Source organism: Artemia sp. Qi Xiang Cuo, chromosome 11 (assembly GCF_049724085.1).
Source record: "Artemia sp. Qi Xiang Cuo chromosome 11, ASM4972408v1, whole genome shotgun sequence".
Classification (NCBI taxonomy): domain Eukaryota; kingdom Metazoa; phylum Arthropoda; class Branchiopoda; order Anostraca; family Artemiidae; genus Artemia; species Artemia sp. Qi Xiang Cuo.
The window spans coordinates 19,714,698-19,729,200 of NC_142804.1; the positions used below are offsets into that span (position 1 = coordinate 19,714,698).

General features: G+C 33.1%; 1 protein-coding gene across 2 annotated transcripts in view; it reads right to left on the reverse strand.

Moving 5' to 3' along the window:
* Positions 1-270: 270 nt before the first annotated feature.
* The window catches only part of LOC148946740 (interferon-related developmental regulator 1-like), a 98,920-nt gene continuing 84,687 nt past the window's right edge, over positions 271-14,503 (reverse strand). Inside the window, exons 5-9 of one of the 2 annotated variants that reach the window (XM_089096357.1) lie at positions 14,341-14,477; positions 10,249-10,385; positions 8,025-8,120; positions 6,491-6,610; positions 271-738 (exon numbers count right to left, since the gene is read on the reverse strand). In XM_089096357.1, coding sequence (XP_088952483.1) covers positions 658-738; positions 6,491-6,610; positions 8,025-8,120; positions 10,249-10,385; positions 14,341-14,477 — 571 coding nt within the window. In that variant the 3' untranslated portion in view covers positions 271-657. The remainder of the gene's footprint in view (positions 739-6,490; positions 6,611-8,024; positions 8,121-10,248; positions 10,386-14,340; positions 14,478-14,503) is intronic. The other variant, XM_089096356.1, reaches the window with a different exon arrangement.

Consider the following 14,503-nt stretch of genomic DNA (forward strand, 5'->3'; position numbering starts at 1 on the left):
TGATCTGGGTGCCTCCCCCTTCCGCTCCGCAATATTTGTCTGGCTCCTTAAAACGTAACAAATATGCACATAGACAAATCTCAACGTATTTTTTTTTAAGAGTAGTTGCTTAATTAATTCTCTTTTGTTAATTTTTGATCATCTGTCTATGAACTAGGAAGGGTCGTGTTCCGGAGGTACCAAATTTACCTTCCCCTCCCCCCTGAAATTTCTGTCCCAGTCATGCAAAAGCAAAAAAACATATGAAGAATTGTTGCTTTTTTTGTAAGATAAAAATTGTACCTCCCCCGCCATTCCAAACCAAAATATTTTTGAACCGAATAATTAAGAATTTTTAATTGAGCAACTATCAAACCCTGCTCCTGAAAAAAATTGATACGAAATTTGCAACACAAGGCATAAAGTGCAATTTTTTTTTATAAATTTGAATGCATTATAAAACATTCAAACCAACCAATTATTCATGAGCAAACCACCAACATATTTAATTAGCCTAATTAAATAAATCTATTAGCCTAAGTGTATCATAATCTGTATCTACTTTTTAAAATCAGGTCACAAATTACCATTCCTAATAAAGTCTGCATGCCAACACAAAAATAAATTATCACTAGAAAAATAAATCGTCAGTGTCAATAACAGCTATTCATAATGTGGTTAAAAGGCGGCAACTCGTTTATCTCTATTCTTCTGCCGGGCTATAGAACGGCTCTTGAAATTAGCCATATTCATAGCATGCTAAAAATAAATAAAAAATAATATAGTTAGAACATAAAAAAATGTCTAAATATATGTGTTTTAAAAAGCTTCAAAGCCGACTGCTAAGAGAAAACAAGAGTAAAACCAAAATCATGATTTTTTTTTGTTTTCTCTTTTAGCCGTTTTTTTTTCGGCGAAAAGCAAGAAAACTATAATATTCACATACCTTCAAGGAAATTTTCTAGAGAACTCTCGATTTTTATTTCGATTTACTTGTTTGTTTCAGTTCAATTTATTCGTTAAGATTCATGTCGACAGAAAAACCGTTCAATCTGTCTCTATTGATTATGCCGTTTTTTAAAGGATAGAAATCAATTGTTGGTCTCTGTCTACACAGAAAAATATGAGGACAATACTTTATTCTCGGCGTGTCAACCTTAAGATAACTGGGCCGAGCTGTGTGCATGGTGCATGTCTTGCCGGTTGGAATTTGGAGGGAAGATGATCTTAAATAGGGTGAAGGAGATGGGCGTTGGCAGTAAAAGAGTCATCCCCAGCTTTCTCTCGCAGGAGTTTCTCACCGGATCGAGGTGGGTTATCTAAGAGAAATCTATCATTCAATCCCAAGGAGACGAAGCTCGTCGACCCTTTTTATAGCTTCATTCATATAGATGAAGTTGGGGTGTATGTGTGGCACTTTCGATCAGGAAATCAGCAGCTCCTTTGTTTTCGACGCATTGACACTGATACATTGAACCAATTTCAACTTTCAAAGGATCGATGTGTAGGGGCATGGAGGCTTGGCTCTGTTTTTTGGTACTGATTCCAGCGCAATAGAGCTCGACAATGTGGACGATTTGACTCTACTTGGAAGCCATTCTTGGAAGATGCAAAACACGTTACTCAGAGTAGTTGCAACCATCTCTCCCCCGTAGTTTGAAAATTATCTCCTATACCTCTCACTCTCAACCAAGGAAAAGTAAAGGTCTAAGATAATTTCAAATATCTGAGGTCTATCATAGGCATAAATGGCAGTTGTAGTGATGAAATTCGTTTCCACATAGTTGCCACTTCTACTTTGTTTGCTCAAGTTCAAAGAACCCTGTGGAGGAGGACGTTGATTCACATCAAAACCTACTCTTGAATATATGAAGCTCTTCTGTTCGGTTGTGTAACCTAGCCTTTAAAAGTAATAGAGGTATATGGTTTGGATGCCTGAGGCATATACTTGATTTGTGTTTTAAGAGACCGATAGTCAAACGACTCCATCTGTCAACGTTGTGAGATGAAACTCTTCTTTGGAACTACAATGTACCACTGGCACCTGCTCTGGTTTGACCCTGTCTGTCAAAGACAAAATAAAACACTGGATTTGTGCTGCAATTAACTTCAGAATAGAAAAAGTGTCGGAACGGAAAAGTCAATACATGGATCAGGACTGTCAAGACGGACGTTGAGCCCGTCGGAAGTTTCAGTCGTCAAGGCTGTTGTCACCTATTTCAACAATCTGCAGCGTCCTCTCGCCAGGGTAAGATGCACCCAGCTTGTATTCTCTGTCGGCACGCCGTGATGAATTGTGTTTTAAGTTTAATGTCGGTATTTTGCCCAATCCACGGCTTCGTAAAATTCTATCCACCGTCTCCCTTCGCACCAACAGTTCCCGCGACAAGTAGCTAAACCGGTACCAAAAATTCAGTCGGTAACAACATGACATATGTGTTACGCAAATAGTTCCGCTCTCTCATTCGTCAAGGTTTTTAATGCTACACTCACTCGTTAATAACTGTACATATGAGTTTGTTCTGGTTCATTATTCTTTTTATTCTTTGTTGATCTTTAAACTTTTTAAAATTTGAACTTGATTTTTTTTTCTATTTGTTTTTTTATTATTACAAAGTTGGATATTTAGATTTTAGTTAGACTCTGTTTGTGTTATTTTGAGTTTGCATGTAAATTTGTATGACGATGGCTCTGATATTTATATGTAATCGTTCAAGTATCCTGATTCAAATACAAGTAAATAAGAGTTAAAATTATTATTTCACAATGGGGACGACCTCTGTCACTTCATCATTAAACTTGTTTTAATTTTAAATATCAAAAAGAATTGATATTCAAAATTTTAACAGATGCCTTTGTAACAAACTAGCAGGGGAGCTCATCGATTTTTTTTCAATTATTTGACAGCATAATTGGCAAAAGATGTTCAATTAATTCACACTTGTAAATGCTTAGCTTTTTAAAACTCAACAGACAGACAAATACCGCTTTTGCACTTGCACATATGACAAAACTCGAGACATTACTTAAACACTATTTATATTCAAACAAGAGTTTCAAGCACTAGTTGGAGTCATCACTTGGAACACATCACAAAATGAACTCCAAGTTTACTATTTCTAGTCAATGGCAACTGGATCCAAATTATAAGTGAAAATTAAATTAGTAGTAGATAATTTCGGAGACCACACTGCCTTTTTCATGACGATAAATACAAGTTCGAACAGGGACAAAATTCTTTTAACAGACAGTGTTTCACAAACAGTGATTGAAATGCACAAAAAATACCAACAGACTCATTTACAAATAAGTTTAAGAACGAATTACAGTGTTTAAAGGATGAAGGAAAATTATATCTCAACTTTATTACAATGGCCTGCCATGCAGTTCCTTGCACCCTAAATTATATGGACTTCCCAAAATTCATAAGCCTAACCTACCATTACGACCAATTGTGTCAAGTACAAGGTCACCAACAAGTGTTTTGACCAAGTGGTTAGTGTCAATCTGTAAACCACTTTTGTCTACACAAATTTTGTACATTAAGAATTCTTCAAATTTGGTTGAAAAACTGAAAAAAGTAGAAATTTTTTCAAGTTCTTTGCTTTCAACCTTCGACATTGTATCAATGTACATAAATATTGATGTAGAAGCAGCCGAAACTCTTCTAGAAAGAAAGCTGTTAACAAATTTGGACTTGATTAATGACAAACAGATTTGGAATTTCTGTAATTATGTATTTAGTAAGGTTGTTCAACAATTTCTCTTATTTGTTTCAATTCAGAGGGAAGTTTTTCGAACAAGTAAAAGGTTTACCTATGGGGGCCCCTTTATCTCCTTTAGTAGCTAATATTTTTGTGGAAAATGTTGAAACAATTGCGTTAGATTCATGTTGTTTTAAACAAATTTTTTGGGGCTGATATATGGATGACATAATTTCAGTAAGGGTTTATGGGGAGCAGGAATCAAAAGGATTTTTGGAGAATCTTAATTGGGTGGGGGGGGACTTAATGTTTACTGTTGAATTAGAAGAGAATGGGAAACATCCTTTTCTTGATGTTCTTCTTTTAAAAAATAAAATAGTCTGGATTTTAAAATTCACAGAAAACTGACAAATAACAATAGACTGTTGTTTTATAGTTCCAGTCACACTTGCAAAGTAAACATTGACTTGATCATCTACTTAACTGACAAGATCTTCAGTGTTTGCTCTCCAAATCTGGTGGAGCACGAGTTATCTTTTCTAAGAAAAATACTAATAAGCAACATGTATCCAGAGTGGTTAATTAACCAGACTTTTTCAAAGAGAAGAAAAAGATTTCTAGAAATTTCTAAGGAAGTCTTGGAGACACCTCATGAGAAGGATTGTTCCTTACCATTTGTACCCGGGCTAAGTGAAAAACTTAAAACAATTTTACAGAGTAAGGGTCTAAAGGTAGCTTTAAAGAGTAATAATACTTTGGGTAGTTTTCTACATTCTAGGATCTAACTTCATTGGAGCAATAGAGTGTGGTCTTTCAGATCCCATGCACTTGCGGAAGCTCATATGTGGACGTACTAAACAGAATTTGGAAATGAGATAGTTACAGCATAAACATACTATTTCTTAGGCTTTAAAGCAAGATTCCAAGTCTGAAGATTTTACTTCAGCCCTTTCAGAACATACTTTCAATTTTCCAGACCACTTTATTTTGTTCGATAATGTCTCTTTGATTTCTAGGGACCAGGGTTTAAAGGAAAATTTTCGTAAAAACTCTTGAAATAAAGAAAATCTTATTCGAGAATATAGCTTTGAATTGTGACAAAGTTGAATTTGGGCTGAGCTCTATCTACTATAATTTATTAAAATCTGATAAAGTATAGTTCAATTCACCCAATGTAGTTGACCTCTGTCCAAGTGTCATATCATTGAACACTAATGAACCGAATCCAAAAAGGTCAAAGAGGCTGGCTTCCGCCTTTGCTTTGAAAAGAATTAGATAATTAAACAATATGTGTTTTTATTTGATTTCGTATATAAATTATTCTTTTAAATTGTTTTTATTTAGTTTTACTACTGATGACGGTCATTGCATATGTGACCGAAATATTTGGTATTGTTTTGTGAATTTCTATCACTGTTTGTGAAACACTGTCTATTAAAAAAAAATTGTCCCTATTTGAACTTTTATTTATCGTAAATTAGTAGTGCTTATCCATATTTTAAATCTGAAGCTAGGTTCTGAAAGAGGTGAAATTTTGCTTCGGCGGCCAGACCAAAGAGGCAGGGTAACTTATAAAAGTGAAAACTAGCACTAGTGTTGGCCAAAAAGAACATCAAGGCCATCTAGCGTTTGGCAACTCGTCTCTTTTTCAAGCTTTGTAATCGTTTTTCTGCAAGAACTGAGACCAGACACTTATTACTAAACTAATGTTATCAACTACACAAATTAAATTAATAATTCTTATTATTGCACTAAAAAAAGAATGCGATGTCGCCAAATGCTAGATGGCATTGAAGGTTGTTTCGTCGACACTAGCGCCAGTTCCAACTCTGGTAAATTTCACATACTCTTTTAGCCGTATTTCATCTTCACCCAATAAAATGTCGTATTTGGTGACGAATATTCAACTTGTTTCTATATTTCAGATGAGCCTTAAAATTAATTCCTCTGGATAAAAACATTGCTTTTAAAACAGATAAACAACTTCCTGTTAATACGACAGTGAAAATTTACTATTGATGATATCTTCTAGTAATACAAAGATGCATTGGCAAATTGATATAGTTGCCTTTTTATTATGGAAGTTCTCTAGGAAGACTTCAGAGAATTTCGTTTTCCGCCTAACAAAACAGCCGGATTTTAATAACGACGTCGCTTGATGGTTCGTTTACACATTGCGGAAATTCATGTGGATTTAGCAATCCGTGGGGAAATTCCGTCTGTTTTTGTGCTAGAAAAAATCTCTAGCTTTCCGCAACGTTTTGGTCAAATCAGGACGGAATCTTGGCAAGATTTTTAAGTTAATAAAACCATGAGTATGGAATACCAAAAACTAAGATATGTTAAAACTTTGGTTCGAGGCTACGCCAGCTTGTATGATCCTGCTCGCCCCGGCTATAAGAAAACTAAGAAAAATGGTGTCATTTGGCTCTCTATTGCTCAACAGCTTTCAGAAGAGGGTAAGAACATACGTCATAATGTTGCAATAATTTGAAATCTTTGTCTTAAAACGCAGCGTTATTTTAGCCATAGTTCGAACAGAAACGGACGGATTTCCGCAATGTGTAAACGAACCATGATCGTTTTTGCACGATAATACTTACCATCTTCTGTCAGAAGTGACCTTAATAAGCCTAAAATCTATTTCAAATTCAATTTTTATTAATTTTACAGGTATATCTTCATTTGTAATGTATTACCGACCAATATTTCTATTGCATTAATTGGTATTACATTTCATTATATCTATTTAATATTTCATACAACATTAATAGAGAAGTCTAGAAAGTATTCTAAAATTGACTTACTCTTTCGCTTTTCGATACTTTGGTTGTAACTCCTCCCACTAACATTGGTGGTCCAAGGTCAAATATATCTCTAAGAAATTCATTTTCTGCTAAATGCAGATTCATACCAGATCCAAGAACCTAAAAAGATATTCTAGACAGTTTTACCCCAGTTTACATTATTTTAGAAGATAGAAAAATAGAGTAGGCTTAAAAGAGGCTTCCAGAGTAGGCTTAAAGTAAATGCTTTTAGTCTGACTTTAAAATAGAGTCTCATAGATCAGGTTTCTACAAAAAAAAAAATTAAAAGAAGATATTTTATTTTAAGAAAATAACCAATCTTTTTATTTTAAAATTTACAATCATCAACATAACTTAACGTTACTTTAACAATAACTTTCTAACTTTCGAATCCAACGACAAATCTCAAGCAACATTTAATTATATTTTTTTCGTCTGATTCCTCACTTAAAAGCACTTAAAAATTGCATCTGGGAAATAATGAAAACTATTATTTCGCCAATCTCTTGTCAAAGAGTATAGGTAGCTTATAAGAGTGGAAGTTTCGATAAAATTCCATTATTCTGGGTAGCACTAGATGGTGCTGATTGTTGCTTTATTCTAAAATCAAACTTAGTTTCTTCTCATCATTTACCACTTCTCTTTGACAGTAGCTTCGGGTAGTTTAAGGCCTGTTTCAGCTGTCTTGATTGCTACAAATAACTTTCTGCAATTCTATAGAAATAGAATTGTTAACTAACAAAAAACTGCTACAAACAACCCACGTAAATGCATTAGTTGTGCTGGGGATAACCCCAAAGTTTCGTCAGCTCCCTAAAAAAGTAAAAAAATAGTTTTACACAAATTTTGCATACCCCCCCCCCTCCCCAAAAAAATCCCGGTTACACCCTTGCCTAACTCTTTAGGCAGTTTGTTTAGTGTTCCTGCCTGGTATTTCAATGACGGATAGTCCTAAGGAGATCCTGCAACAAAATGAAAATTACACTGTAGATTTTCCAAAATATTGTAGATTTTTGTTGACACGCCGAGATAAGAACAGCTTCGTTCTACCTTAAACTTCGTTTTGAATGATCTTCCTGTGGACGTTTTCCAAAAGAAAGTTTCAAAAGAAAATTTTAAAACTTCGTGATGGAACGACGTAAAAATTAGGAAACAAAATAAATGAATAAAAAAAAACTCTAGGATACAATACTCTGTTTTTCTAGGATACAAATTTTTGCAAAATTCCAGCCTTCATATTTACAGTCTTTGCTAGTAAATATGATAAAGGCAAAACTTTTTTTTATTATTTATTTTAGACATATAAACTTTATCCCTCCCTCTAACAAATAGAAGACCAAAATAGTACCAAATCGAGATGCAGAGCAATTTAAATATTCTAGTATTAGAAAGGGGGGGGGACAAGCATCGAAAACACTGAAAAATCCGTCCAAGTGTACATTATCATCGACCCAAGAACCGGTAAATGGCAAAAATATCATACCTAGATAAAAAAAAAAGTCAAAGGACTGCGAGATTATATGCTGACATTTACCTGACAAATGGCATCGTATTGCTTTTTTCGAGACCAAGAGTCGAGTACTAGAACCTCGATACCAAATTTTATATGTACATCAGGAGTATCGCCTTCCTAAAAAAAACAAAAAACAAAAAAAAAAACCACAAAATTGAGAATAACAATGAGCTTTCCATAATTTTAACAACATTTCCTAATTAAATTTTTTTTCTCACAATTTGGCTTCCTAGGTTAAGAAACGTGATAGAAGATTGATGAGACTTTACTTACAACCGAATTTTCACAACATTAAACTGTCGAATTTGTTGTTTTTGTCAGGTGCATTATAAAAACATATACCATTGTAGGTACATCATATTTTTCGTCGGTACATCATATTTTTTGTCAGGTAATATCGTAAACATATAATATTATAGCATTATAAAACAGATGGTCTTAACACGTTTATTAAGTGTGATGGTCTTAACACAGCAAATGGTCGTAACACTTGTTTCTGCGGTCTATTTTGTTACAGCAATCGTTTTCAGGCACTTGGAAATACAAACTGTTCACTAGCTTAAAGTTAATTTAAAATCACGGAAACAAAATTTGACACAAAATAAAGGAGAATAAAAGTCTCAAAAGCAAACGTCACTTTTACCAACCTATCGCTGAAAACACTATTTTTGGACGATCCATCCCCCATAAAAAAAAAACCATAAAAAGTTACTAAGTAAAAATCCATAGTTTTCAGACCTTAGATAACCCTTCCCCTGGAGAACATTCCTCTGACAACAGCCCCGCTCTTCTTCCAAGAAAAACAAAATCAAGCTTCCAATATCTGTTCTATAACGTTATTTTTTTTTTTAGAGTTGGAGATCAGTGACTGTTTGCAGTTACAAACACTTACTAATCATATTGGTAGAGATATATGGCGTTAGCTACATGGCTTCTAAAAGAAAAAACCTATATGGGTTTCATTCTGGGTAGCTGAGCTTAAAATTCGTGAATCCATTCTTACACTTCTGCATATATACAAACATATATCTAATTTTGTTCATCAAATAACTTAAACAAAAGGGGGTTGTACGATTATTGATAAAATTATTATAGCAAGTTTCGATAGATCCTAATTTAAAAAGATTGATGCAACTCGCGGATTAGTTTGAACCAAATCTGTTTTCTCCTCTGTCATTCAGTTCTCGAAATATTTAAAGTTTTTAAAGAATCTTGATCGCAAAGCGTGGTTTCTTATTGAATTTACAATATTTAAACTGTTGTTTTTTGGGATTTAGGGGGGCAAAAGGTACCGAGGTTAGGTTACGTATTTAATATATGCTATGCTTATATCTAAGCTTATAATATATTCTATGCTTATATCTATGCTTAGACCTATGCATATATCTAATTTAATATATGCTAGCTTATATGCATATATCTAATTTTGTTCATTCAAATAACTTAAACAAAAGGGGGTTGTATGATTAATGATAAAATTTTTACTTACAAGATCAATACATTATACAAATTTTCGACTAAATAAAAAATTTAACATTGATCTGCTAATGTAACTTTTTTTTCAGATCTGTCCTTTTCGCGTTACCGTGGACGGTTTTCTACTAAATAAATAAAGACATGTCGATCTTTTAAGCATTCCATGTCAAGTGCATTTTTGATCATGCTAATAAATAAAACGCTTCTATAAACTGGTCATAATTACATGGAAATGGATACGCATATATGCATATATAATAATATGTAAATTTTAATATGTAATCTTTTATTATTATGTTATTTTTATAATATGTTATTATAATATGTTATTTTTTTAGTCATGCCCCTAATTTTTAAGTCTTAAACGTTTTATTTTACATTTAAAATAAGTAATTTATAAGAATTTCTTGAATATTAAATAGTATCATTTATCGCATTTTATATACCTTCGTTTTAGGTAATTCTTGAGGTGCGTTTTTAACTTAGTTTTACAGTCCAAAACCCTTAAATTAAATAAATTCTATCAATAGGTCAAATCTGTTTTCTCCTATACTATTCAGTTCTCGAAATATTTAAAGTTTTCTATTTCTCCAACATGTGTTTTTCTTACTCACAGAAACAATTGGGAAATGTCTTTGATCATAGATGAGATGTCAAATGCCTTTTTGACCATGCTAATAAGTAAACACTTGTACAAACGGGTTCTGATTACGAAGAAATGGGAGATTTAATCCGGATGATCAGCTTAAACTAGTATACGGTCAATTACCTCAACTGCTCTAAGGACATCTCTAAAGCTAGACCTCTGTTGTCTTCTATCTTTTTTCGCTCTAAACTTTTGAGAATCAGTTGCCAACGATTTGAGCATATTGCAGAGTTCTGACTCCAGGTCAGTAGAATTTTCATCTGAAAAATGAGTTTTAAATATCATCAGTACATTTCACACTTTAGTATATACACTAAAATCACAGCTAGGTCCAATCCCTGGAAAGCTTAACTTCGTTGACAACACTGTTGATCCAAAACAGCATACAGATAGGTTAAAAATCGACCCTTCAACTTCCTCTACCTCACTCCCAACCTTTGTCTAATATAAGCTGGGACCTGTCGTGAAGACGTATTAGTGCTTTAACGGGTTTTTAGAATTAAAGTCTTCTCTAACGACTAAGTAAATTCGAAATAAATACCAAACGCTTTACATAAGGTCTTTACATAAAATTTTATGTTTTACATAAAAATTTTTACTAGACTTTTCTGTGGAATGGGATAAGTTTGGGCGAAAGAACAAACTAAACAAATGAATTTCAGCATTTTGAGGCATAGTAGACTCATTAGCCTTCTAGACAAGAAATCCACCTACACACATTGATCGACTTGAGCAAAAAAGTTCAATCAAAAACTAAAAAACTAATTCCAGCTAATTATGTGTACTAAAATAATTCAATTTTTTTGCCCATGAGCATAGGGTGGAGGAACAGATCATCTGATCCTCGCCTCGGATTATTTTGTGGAACATACGCGATTCGGATCATAATTTTTGGTAATATTAAAATAACTATTAAGTTTATGATAGCATGCAGAACACAGTCAAGTTAAAAAACAAATGGGATTGACTACATTTACTGTACCCTTTTAACAAAAGTAGCTCGTGATTATCATTGGCCTATATAGAGTAAAAGAAAAAAATTACCTCCATTTGCTTTTGATTAGATTTTTAAAACTAACGTTATAAGCTTGTTGGGTATGTTAAATGGCGTTGATACCTTTTTTTCTGGTTATATTGACCTTCCACTCGCTTTTAAATATCCTGCAACCCTTTCAAATTTTCCACTCTGTCTAATTACAATTTTAGGTTAAACTGTTGAGTGAGGGAAGAGGACATAAATTAACAAAGTAAATAAATCAATAAATTGGTAGTCTGAGGCATGTAAGATGAGATTATTTTTTCAAAAATTTCTGTCACAAGATTAGATGGGCCAAATTCAAACTTTGGGGTTAACAAACAAAAAGAAAAACAAAAACAAGCCAATATAATAAGTCTAGTTAGAAAAAAGACATTTAAAGAATAAAAAATATTTAACTCTAGCAAGATCCTTCCAGTTGCAAGCTATGGCTTACCAGGGTTTTAAACTTCCCCAAAAAATATGTTTTTTGGGAGCCTCGTGTCTTCAGCAAAAACGACCAAAAACTTTGGGGGTTTCTATACTTTCTGAATAAAAGAAGAGTTTAGAAAGAATATTGAAGTTAAAATTGTATATTTACTAAATTGTCTGGAGTTACGATCTTTGCAATATGGCAAATCATGTTCAAGTTCCATTTACTCCTTGCATAAGGTTTCAGATTTAAATCCTATGGATTAAGATTTTAATCCATAAGGTCAGATTTTAAGCGTGTCAGCATAAGGTCAGATTTTAATTCTTTAATGGCGGGTCATATTGTTTGGAATAAGTCGCCTGAATCGGCTAGAAGGTGCCACTTATTTGGTTCGTTTAAACATTTTTTTTAAAAATTCTTTGGCTTCGTAGAAACTATTTTTATCGTTTTCTTTTATTATTATTATTTTTTATTATTATTATTTTTTTTAGTCTATTTAATCTACTTAATTAATTTAGTTTATTTATTCTATTTTTTCCTATAGTTTTATTTGATCTATGTTTTCTTTTCTTCTCCTATTGCTCTTCTGTCTGTGAGTAAGTGATCATTTTAATAATAACATGTATCATTGTATGTGTATTTAATGAAGAATAAATCTTATCTTATCTTATTAAAGAATGAATATCATAAACATATAAAGCTATGAGAAAAGAAATATGTCGTTAATAGAAGGCGTAAATGCTGCCACCACTGGAAAAATTTCAATGTCTAAAATTAATATTTTAAACTAAAACAGAAACAGTTTTCACAACAGCAGAGATTGCAAGTAGTTGGGATGTCCAGCGTTCTTTCTCTGAAGCATTAACATAAACTCAATATTTAGCATTAAGCCACCATGCAATTATTAAAACAAAATTTGTATCGTTATTAGGAAACAGTAATCAGGTGGAAATACGGCCTTAAGCCACCATGAATACGATTTAGGGCAACAGTTGGTCTAAAAAACAACACAGTCCAAAACCTGTCAGTAATTATTTAATTGGATCTGTCGAAACGCCTAATTGATACCGTAGGTTCCCTTCTTTCTGACTCCAACTATTTAATCTGATAACCCTCCTCACTCAAACTTTAGAAGTTATCTTAAATTGTGTATTTACTTTCTGTGTATTTTTAATCTCAATAAATATGCTTAACTACCAAAAATATTGTATATAATGCATAATTAACACTTTATAGAGCTAAAGGTGGATTCTTAAAAACTATGCAACTGGTTCTCCCAATCAGTGACGAGTAGCGAACAAACATTGAATTTTGAATTTTACCGCCTCAAAATTATCAAAAATGTAGGGTTTGAAATATCCCTAGATAAATTTTAAGTGTCTTAAAATGAAAAACTCAGAGAATAACTAAACATTTGCCCATAAATTCTGATATTCTCATTATTTTTGGGGCCCCTGATTCGCCGAAAATGGTCAACATATCCAGGGATTCCTTATATACCCCCCCCCCCCTCTTTTATGACACAAAAACAAAGTGACACATTTACTCTACTGAATTTACTAATGTATTATTGACTTACTAATGGACTCATATAAATCTAATTTGCATTTAATGGGTTAAAATATCAAATAGAATAATTAGTTTAGAAATTCTAATCATTCAAATCTAAAAATTCAAGAATCATTAGATACGTCATAATGATTCCTATATAATTGGAAAACAAGGTTTCCAGTTTTTAGAGTCTCTAGAATCAGATCATGATGATCAATAGCATCATTCAGCAGAACCAAGACATGTGCCCAAACAGAAGAGACCCTTTACATCCGTGATTTAAATGTGGAGCGCAGGCCCCACCGGTGGGACATGAAAATATATTGTGATGCGCCATGGACAGGACGAGCCCCCTTTGGCTGACTATACTTTAGAGCCTTAATCTTGAAAACAGTTGAAATCTTGAGGTTATTCATATAAATGGCGTCATATTCAGATGCATTTAAAGAGCAAAAAAGATACATGATAATATCGCAATGACATCATAAATTGTATAAAAGGCGTTGTATTCAGACAATATTTTCCATTAGTATAAAATATGCCTAGAGGACGACCCAAAACAATACCAAGTAAATAACCTTTTAAGCTTCCTTCAGGTGAATACGCGATAAATTCTGAATAACAAAACTTAAATATCACGAGGCGGGCATCAGGATTTTAGACATGCTTAGGTGGGGCAGGGCCCAAAATCGGTTGAGAACCACTTAAAATGTGAAAGTGGGAAAAACTTAGAAATATGATTCATTGATACTTGCCGCATGTTATAAAGTAAATTTCCTCTTTTTTAAAATTCTATATAACCTAGGTCGGCTTTTTTTTTATACAGAAGGGGGCTGATGAGTCTCATTATCCTAATAACAACAATCATTGCTAAGGTAGTTTAATCAAAGAGAAAAAGAGGGATAACTTCCCTAAATTTCCATGGCAATGCTTTCATTTCATTGGTTTACATCCGCGACGTATTTATGTAAGCCAATCAAATTTCGCCATATTTCAGGAGAGGCAAATAACCCTGTCTTTATATACCCGAAATAGTTTAGAATCTTATAAGAGAAATTTCAAGCCAGTAAAAAAGAGAAAGAGTTAAAATTCCTTGATTGGTTCTACGCTGTGAAAATTTAAAACCAGTAAAAATAATAAAAACTTTGAGTCACAAGATTCTTTACAAGCAGTTCCTCTGTTTGTGGTATAGTGGAAAAAAACAACAAAGAATTACCTTCTGAATTATTAGCAAGAGTAAATTCATCATCAAAAGCTCTAGCTCCTTCATAGACAAGGGCAATTGCTTCGCCAGCCGTTATTCGCAGATCAACGTCACCAGATTCTAATAACTTCAACAGCACTGTAACATTTCTGAAAGACAAAGAAGAAATCGAATA